Genomic DNA, 8,678 nt, shown 5'->3' with positions numbered 1-8,678 from the left:
GCAGAAGTGTTTAAATGTCAGAACTGATTTTTGAAAAGTGTTTTTCTTACTGAGTTTTTAGAGGTTCTTGTAATAGAAGTTGGTGAACTGTGTGTGTTAGAGAAGCAGGCTGTTGTTACTGTAACAGAAGATTATTAAACAGGTGTAGTTGAAAGTTGAGTGCTGAGCTGACAGATTTTTGATCAACAGTTAGTTTAAACCATCGGGCAGCTTAGACACAAGTAGGTTTAATTTAATTCATTAAATTTAACATCAATTTGTAAGACTGCTTATTGACTTATGACTGTTAAAGTCAAATGGCCAGTGAGTGAATTAAGTCCACCAGAGACCCAAATAGACAGCAACACCTCATTCCACATTTTCAACTTTCACAGAAGAGCTGCAGACTGAACACTATAAAGTTTTCCAGCTGATTGTTTTCATATTATGTTTTATAACCAAAATAAAAGCAGTTTCACAGCAACTCTCCCTCCAATGTAAAGCAAATGTTTGACACTACGGGAAAGAGTAGAAAACAGAGTTGACAGCCCTGTGGTAGTGATGTCATTAACACCCTCATTAAAGATGCTTCAAATGGCCCACAGAGAGGTGCAGTTCATATAGGTGTTAATACTGAGGTCAATGGAGCCAACAGTTAAAGGTCTTAAAATACAGAAAACAGCTTGCATTGATTTTACAGCTCATTGATTGGTTCAAATTCAGTGTAGTTGAACACAAACCACCAAGTGGATGATGTTTGTCACTGTTTCTGTGTCCCACCAGTCAAACCCTGTGTTCATAAATAAGCATCAGTTTTTGTTATGTACAACCTTCCATCTATGTTGGCGCCTTCTCTTCACTCAGTGTAACTTTAGTAACTTAATCTATCCACGTCTTCTGTTTCCTGCACTTTGCAACAAGCAGTTAATAACTCACTGAAACAAACACTAAGGAGGGACTGAAGACATTTTATTAGAGACGTAGGCTGCGTGGAAACACGCATTTAATACAGCAGAGACAGACAGAACCTCAGTCCATCAAAACAGCAGCCTTTCTGTGTTTTCTACCCAGCCAGGATATGTTTGACAAACTCAGTGTAATTGATGTGTCCATTGGCATCTTCCTGTCCCACCATCAGCCTGTCCACCTCGTCCTCCGTCATCTTCTCTCCCAGTGTAGAGAGGACGTGGCGGAGCTCGGCCCCCATCACCGTGCCGTTTCCCTCTTTGTCAAATACCCTCAGACCCTCCACAAAATCCTCAAAAGTGCCCTGCTCTTTGGAGCGAGCCACATGCTGCAGCATGGGCAAGAAGGTGTCAAAGTCCAGCAGCTTGACATGCAGCTCCTCTGCCTTTGGCCTCCCCAGCAGTTTCATCACCTCCTCGTTGGTGGGGTTGTGGCCGAGTGCTCGCATGACATCTCCACACTGAGCAAAGGTGATCTTCATCTCACCTGTGGGTGTCTCATCAAACAGCGTGAAAGCATCTCTGAACTCTTCAATCTGGTCAGGGGTGAACTCCACCACAATGCTTTTGAGGTCCACCTCAGGAGGTTTGGACTCTGGCTCCACAGGTTTGGGAGGTGGAGGTGGTTCCTCCTTCTTCGCCTCCACCTTCTTCACCTCTGTCTTCTTTGGTTCCACTTTCTTCGGGGCCATACTGCAGACTGGACAGATGGAGACTAAGGTTTCGGGTGCTTTATACCAGCCTGACGTGGGGCAAGTGAGGCAGGAGAGAATGACAGAGAGGAGAGAGAGAGAGATAGGAGAGAACAGCTGACCAAAGATGGAAGAAAACTGGAATAGAAACACTAAAAGAGATGATAAGAGGCAGAAGATAAGATGCTTACAGAACCATCAGTATCAGCCTCTGGAAAGGCCTGAGGCAGACCTGCAGGAACCAACAAGAAACTACAGAACATTCTTTAGTTAGGCTGCATCCAAATGAACAGAATTTCTAAAAAACTGTCAAAACAAAATTAATGTTTTCTCCCTCAACTCAACAGTGGAAGTATTTCATTCTTTACTTTCTTTACTTCTTTTCTTTACTCATGTACACTGTGGAAAATACCCCACATGTGAAAATCCTGCATTCAAAGTCTTACTGACGTAAAACTATATAAGTGTTATTGTCAACATGTACATAGAGTACTCAGTGTAAGGAAAGTCACAGTGCAGGAAAATGTTCCCTGTCAGTGGGTGGCCATGGCTCAGAAGTTAGAGCGGTTGTCCACCAATTAGAAGGATGGTGGTTCAAACCCTGGCTGAAGTGTCCTTGGAGAAGTTTCTGAGCTTTTGGTGGCTCTTCCATTGGTCTATAAATGGTTACCGCTCCTGATGGGCCGATGGTGTCCTCTGCCACCACTGGATTAATGCTGGCTCTTGTTGTAAAATAGTCTGATTGGTCAGTCACTGTCCAGTATCAGAATCAGAATCAGAATTCCTTTATTAATCCCTGGAGGGAAATTCTTGTTTCTACAGACAATTGCACATGCAGTATTCCCGACCAAGAAAGGAGAAAAGTGCAGAGTATATAAATAGTATCTTCCTGTTTCCCTGTGTGGATGTTGGAGCACATGTGAGCTCCTTTCTGTCCTGTTCACTGCTTTAATCTCCGGCAGAGCATCATGTTCTATCAGATCCTCATGTGTTTGGAGTCTGGCTGTTCTGGGAGAACCAGGACCTCCAAACAGGTTCCTGAGCTCAAACAAACAGCCTGTTGTCAGGGTTTTTAAAAAGCTGATTCAACTGGAGGAGGAGGAGGAGGAGGAGGAGGATTTTCATCTTCATCTTTCAGTTTATTTATTCAGTTTATTTCAGACATTCTGCATCAACACATCTGGACACTCAGGGTTTTCATCTGGACATGAACTTAAGCTGTCAGACTGCAGGCCAGTAAAAATATTCACCTTTGAGATGTGGTGATGTACAAGGAGAATAAAATGAAAATACCAAATTAAGTACTGCTCATGGAGATGAGATGATCATGATCCAATCCCACTGTGACAGATATTCACATGCTAAGCAATGATGTTCATAGCATTTGGACACACATGGCTGGTCTTTCTCTCTCCTCAGTCTATTTCAGGGTCTTTATCTCCTGAGGCGTTGCCACACATGGTGTCATTAACATTCTTTGCTGTGGTAAGGTCAGCCATTGTCCATCGTACACTGAGTCCTTCAGTCTTTAAATGTCAGAGCTGATGGTGTGCTGCACAAAATTTAACTTGAATTAAGATGACAGCACAGATGAACACTGCCTTTATAGATTTGGGTGAACTATACCTTTATGTTGTTCAATTGCGTATTTTTTTTAAACTGTGACCAACTGATACATAAAAAATCATTTCGGATAATAAAGTATTACGTCTAATTCTTTTTTTTAAATATGACCTTTACCCACAATGTGCTCTTCTGAGGTTACAGCTTTTGGCTGTGAGAATGAATTGTAATAACACACAGTGAAGCTGAGGAATGCCAACACATAAATATACAGGATACACACAGTGAACAGACGGAAACACAGCATGTCTCACAAATATTCATAAACTGGTCATAAAGAGTTAATAAGGGGTCAATAAACACATTGAACAACAAAGTTTGAGTTTGCATTGATCACTGACTGGTTCATCAGTTATCAGTTATAACAGATGACTGTGGTTAGATTCAGTTCTGCTGAAGATGTATACACAGATCTTTGATCTGAACTCATCATCAAAGACCATCTCCACATCTCTGTCTGACAGACAGATACACAGACACACAAACACACAGACACACACAGTGGTTTTGGCTAAACTGCTCCCTATACCTTGACTCTGTTTGTGCTGCTGCCACATTAACCTCCATCCGGAGCGGAAGTGGAATATAAACTTCACCGAGTACACCGATTCTGACCAGTCCTGACCAGGTGTGTTGTGTTCATCATGGAAGATGCTCCAAACAAATATTAAGTTCAGTATGATGACCCACACAAACATAAACTCACACTAGGTGTAGCTGTGTCAGTAGGTGTAGTTGTTGGTAGTATCTGCTGATGGAGACAATGTTGGTTATTGTTTCGTAGGGGACTTTTTACGAACGTCTTTTGTATGGTGAAAGTTGCCTCCTCGGTTGCTGTCATGTCGAGAAGTTAATTAAAGAACTGACTGCATCCAGTGGTAGGAAGCAACTAGTTTCCCAGTTAGTTCTCGTCTCGTTTGTGGTCTGATAAACAGGAAATACATTCAATTCAGTTCCCCCAGAGGTGTAAAGAGAATATTACACTGAAGTAAAAGTAGTGTTAAATTTTACTCAAATGTAACTCAAAGACCATCCACAGACTGTCTGTCAATCAAGAATCAAGAATCAAGAGTCGTTATTGTCATAAGATAAGAACTTTATTGATCCCGCAGGGAATTGTTGTGCCAGGGTTGCAGTACAAAGAGGCAAACGAAAGTGTCAAGTAATCACAAAATATAAAATAGCAGAGTAATATAAAAATAACTGAGTACTATAAAAAAATAAGTATTTACATGACATAGGTAACGGCGGATAAGGTGCCGATACAATCTTAAAGTGTAGATAGTAGTGCAGGATAAATTATTATTGTCCTATGTGGGGAAAAGGGATGAGTTGAAGAGTTTGATAGCCACAGGGAGGAACGACTTCCTGTGACGTTCTCTGGAGCACCTCGGTGGTCTCAGTCTGCGACTGAAGGTGCTGCGGTGGGATTCCAGTGTGGCCTGCAGGAGGTGGGACTTGTTGTTGAGGATGTTGAGCAGTTTCCTCAGCATCCTCTGCTCAGACACCTCTGCCAGAGACTGCAGTTCCACTCCCAGCACAGAGCCAGCTCTCCTGATGAGCTTATCGAGCCTGTTGGCACCAGCTGTCTTCACCCTGCTGCCCCACTGGAGACCACTGCATGGTAAAACATCTGCAGCATTAAAAGATCTGAGTTTCCTCAGGAGGAAAAGGCGACTCTGCCTTTTCTTGTAGAGGGCATTGGTGTTGATTGTCCAGTCCAATTTATTGTCTATGTGGACCCCTAGATACTTGTAGCAGTCCACAGTGTCCACCTCAGTACCCTGATGCTGATGTCATTATGCAAGCATAAATTTTGGGCAGATTCTGTGCAGAAAAATATAAAAATATAAAATACAAAATACAAGTGAGGGAAATAAAGTGCACTTAGTGCCAGTCTATGGTATGCTGTGTGTGTGTATGCAGATAGACGGGGGAGAGTGTATGCGTGAAGTCCTGTAGGGGGGTGGGATGTGAGTGTTTCACTGTAGGGGGGTTATTGCTTTAACAGCTCTGGGAAAGAAGCTGTCCCTGAGTCTGTTTGTGCTGATTTTAATGTTCCTGTACTGCTTTCCTGATGGAAGCGGTACAAACAGTTTGTTGCCCGGGTGGGTGGGGTCTGTGGCAATGAGTCTGGCCTTTTTCTGGACTCAGGCAAAAAAACTATAACCAGTCCACTCAACATGTTGTTTTCCTAACCAAGTGGTTTTGATGCCTAAATGTAACCAAACCATGAATGAAAAGTGAACTAAAAATAAAAATCTCTCACCACAGGATTTAGACTACAGTTTCCTGGCAGATAGATTCATCTTACAACCCAGTAACCCACAGCACCACACCACCTCCATTTTTCATTCTTCATAATGTGTGCTTTCTGACAGAAACCTGGTAGAAACACAGATCACAGATTTTGCATTACATTACAGCCCATTCAGGCTATACATAGGGCTCTTTCTGAGGGTGAACCCTGACCCTGTTCCCAGCTTTCTCTTTCCTGTTCAGTAAATTTCAACATATTTGTGTCAAGGGTAGCACTGGTGAAAAGGGCTGAACCCCGATGAACAGAATCACCTGAGACTTAATGTCAACAAGACCAAAGAGATGGTGATCGACTTCAGGAGGAAGAGGACGCCTTCTCAGCCACTACGGTTTGGGGGAGGTGGTGGGGGAGGTGGTGGGCTACAGATACCTGGGAGTGGTAATCGGCAACAGATTGGACATCAAACTCCGCGGCTGTGTACAAGAATGGGATTCAACTTCAATTCAGTTCAATTTTATTTGAAGTGCCAATTCATAACACAGTTATCTCAGGACACTTAACAGGTGTGTAAAGAACACATTCAAAAAAAAGAAGAGAATCAGAGAAAAACTGGTCTCAGGGCAAAAACCCACACAGAGTAAGCATTTGGCCACAGTGGAGAGGAAAAACTTCCTTTTTACAGGCAGAAACCTCGAGCAGAACCAGACTCTGTAGATGGCTTTTTGCTGTAACTGCCTGGGAGGGAGAGACAGGAGAGGGGAGAGATGAGAGACAGGGAGATGGAGAGAGACAGGAGAAGGGGGGAGGAGAGACAGGGAGATAAAGAGAAAAAGGAGAGGGAGAGAGGAGAGACAGGGAGGATAGAGAGCACAGGCAGAGCAGGAGCAGCAGGATCCGGGCAGGACCATAGAGAAGGTTCTGGATCCAGCAGCACTATCGGTGCAATAGGCAGGGCCATAGAGGGCTCAGGATCCAGCAGCGGTACCAGGCCTCAGGAGGGCGGGGTAGGAGATTCTGGATTCAGCAACAAACTCCGGAAACGCTGAGAAAAGATGGAGCACAAGAGCTCCGGGGGAGAGGACGAGTTAGTGCTGTACCTGTGATGGGATGTGATGAGTAAGCCCCCCTGCTCTGAAAGCTCAGTGTCCAAGGATCTCCCCCAGCTATCTAAACCTATAGCAGCATAACTAGGGGTTGGTCCAGGCAAAGCCTGAACAGTCCTAACTATAGGCTTTGTCAAAAAGGTTGGTTTTAAGTCTGCTCTTAAACATAGAGAGGGTGTCTGCCGTCCGAACTGAGGCTGGTAATTGGTTCCATTGATACCTGAAGGCCCTGGCTCCATGTCTACATTTGGAGATTCGTGGTGTTACCAGTAAGTCTGAATCTAAGGAACGCAGCAGAGGGCTGATATGGTTCAGTGAGATCAGTGATATATGATGGTGCCAGGTCATGCACGGCTTGTAGGTCAGGAGGAGGATCTTAAATTCTACTGTAAATTTTATTGGGAGCCAATGTAGAGAGGCCAGCACAGGTGACATGTGGTCACGCCTCTTAGTCTGAGTCAGGACATGAGCTGCAGAGTTCTGAATGAGCTGCAGAGTCCTGAGGGACTTTTTAGGGCATCCTGACAAAAGAGGGTTACAGTAATCCAGCCTGGGGGCAACAAAAGCACGGATGAGCTTCTCAGCAGCATCTAAGGAAAGGACATGCCTGATTTTTGCAATGTTACGAAGGTGGAAGTCCTCAGAGATTTGCTTTATTTGATTGTTGAAAGACAAGTCCTGATCGAATCTAACACCCACGTTCTTTACAATGGTGCTAGGAGCAGGTCCTAGCTAGTCCTTTATGAAAAGCTATATCATTAGCTAAAGATTGTCTAAGGTGTTTTGGACCAACTAGTAGAACATCAGTTTTGTCTGAGTTCAACAGAAAAAAGTTGTGGGTCATCCAGGACTTAATATCTGCAACACAGGATCGCAGTTGTGTTAGGTGATTGCTTTCATCTGGCTTCATTGATAAATACAGTTGGGTGTCGTCGGCATAACAGTGAAAATTTATTATTTGCTTTCTGATCACATTGCCTAGTGGGAGCATATAGATTGTTAATAGGACCAAGCACAGAATCTTGTGGAACACCATGGCTGACCTTAGTGTGCATGGACGAATTGTGATTTACATACAAGTGATGTCTGTCTGACAGATAGGACTTGAACCAGCTTAAAGCAGTTCCATTTATACCAATTTGATTTTCTAGTCTCTGTAAAAGAATCTGGAATCTAACAGTATCAAATGCAGCACTGAGGTCCAGAAGGACAAGTACTGAAACACAGCACTGGTCAGAGGCCATTAACAGGTCGTTGGTGACTTCTACTAGTGCCGTCTCTGTGCTGTGATGTTCCCTAAAACCTGACTGAAAGACTTCAAATAGCCCGTTATTATGGAGATACTTGCACAGCTGACTGGCAACGACTTTCTCCAAAATTTTTGAAGTGAAGACCAGGTTGGAGATAGGCCTATAGTTTGCTAAAACTCCTGGATCAAGAGTGGGCCTTTTTAGCAGAGGTTTCATTACAGCAACTTTAAAAGTCTGTGGGACATAGCCTGATGTCAGGGACAAATGAATAATGTCTAGTAAGGAGGTGTCAAGTAAAGGGAACACTTCCTTAAGTAGCCCAGTAGGAATAGGATCTAAGAGACAAGTTGTGGATTTAGAGGAGAAAATGATAGAAGCCAATTGTTGATGGTTGTTAGGAAGAAATGAGTCCAGGTATGTATCTGACTTAGTGGTTATCTCTAATGCAGCTGCATTGACAGACAGATTTGTGGCAGCCGATGCTAGGAGGTCTTGAATGTTATCTTTAATGGTTACAATTTTTTCATTAAAGAAGTTCATGAAATCACTGCTACTGAGATGTGGAGGAATGGACTGCTCAATACAGTTATGACTCTAGGTCAGCCTGGCTACAGTGCTGAATAGAAACCTGGGGCAGTTCTTATTTTCTTCTATGAGTGATGAGTTATAACTGGCTCTGGCTGTACGGAGTGCTGCCTTGTATGTTTTCAGACTATCTTGCCAGGCCCGATAGAATTCATCCTTTTTTGTTGAATGCCATTTCTTCTCTATATGTCGTGATCTTTGCTTTAACTCACGTGTTTCCT

At 43.4% G+C, this 8,678-nt stretch overlaps 1 protein-coding gene across 1 annotated transcript; it reads right to left on the bottom strand.

Moving 5' to 3' along the window:
* Positions 1 to 931: 931 nt before the first annotated feature.
* LOC124057840 (myosin light chain 1, cardiac muscle-like) lies at positions 932 to 1,674 on the bottom strand. The gene has a single exon (XM_046386414.1). The coding sequence runs from the start codon at positions 1,634 to 1,636 to the stop codon at positions 1,043 to 1,045; it is 594 nt and encodes a 197-aa protein (XP_046242370.1). The 5' UTR covers positions 1,637 to 1,674; the 3' UTR covers positions 932 to 1,042.
* Positions 1,675 to 8,678: the final 7,004 nt, after the last annotated feature.

This window comes from Scatophagus argus, chromosome 4 (genome assembly GCF_020382885.2).
Source record: "Scatophagus argus isolate fScaArg1 chromosome 4, fScaArg1.pri, whole genome shotgun sequence".
Taxonomy (NCBI): Eukaryota; Metazoa; Chordata; class Actinopteri; family Scatophagidae; genus Scatophagus; species Scatophagus argus.
Note: the sequence above shows the minus strand (reverse complement) of the source record. Positions and strands in the feature narration are given on the sequence as shown.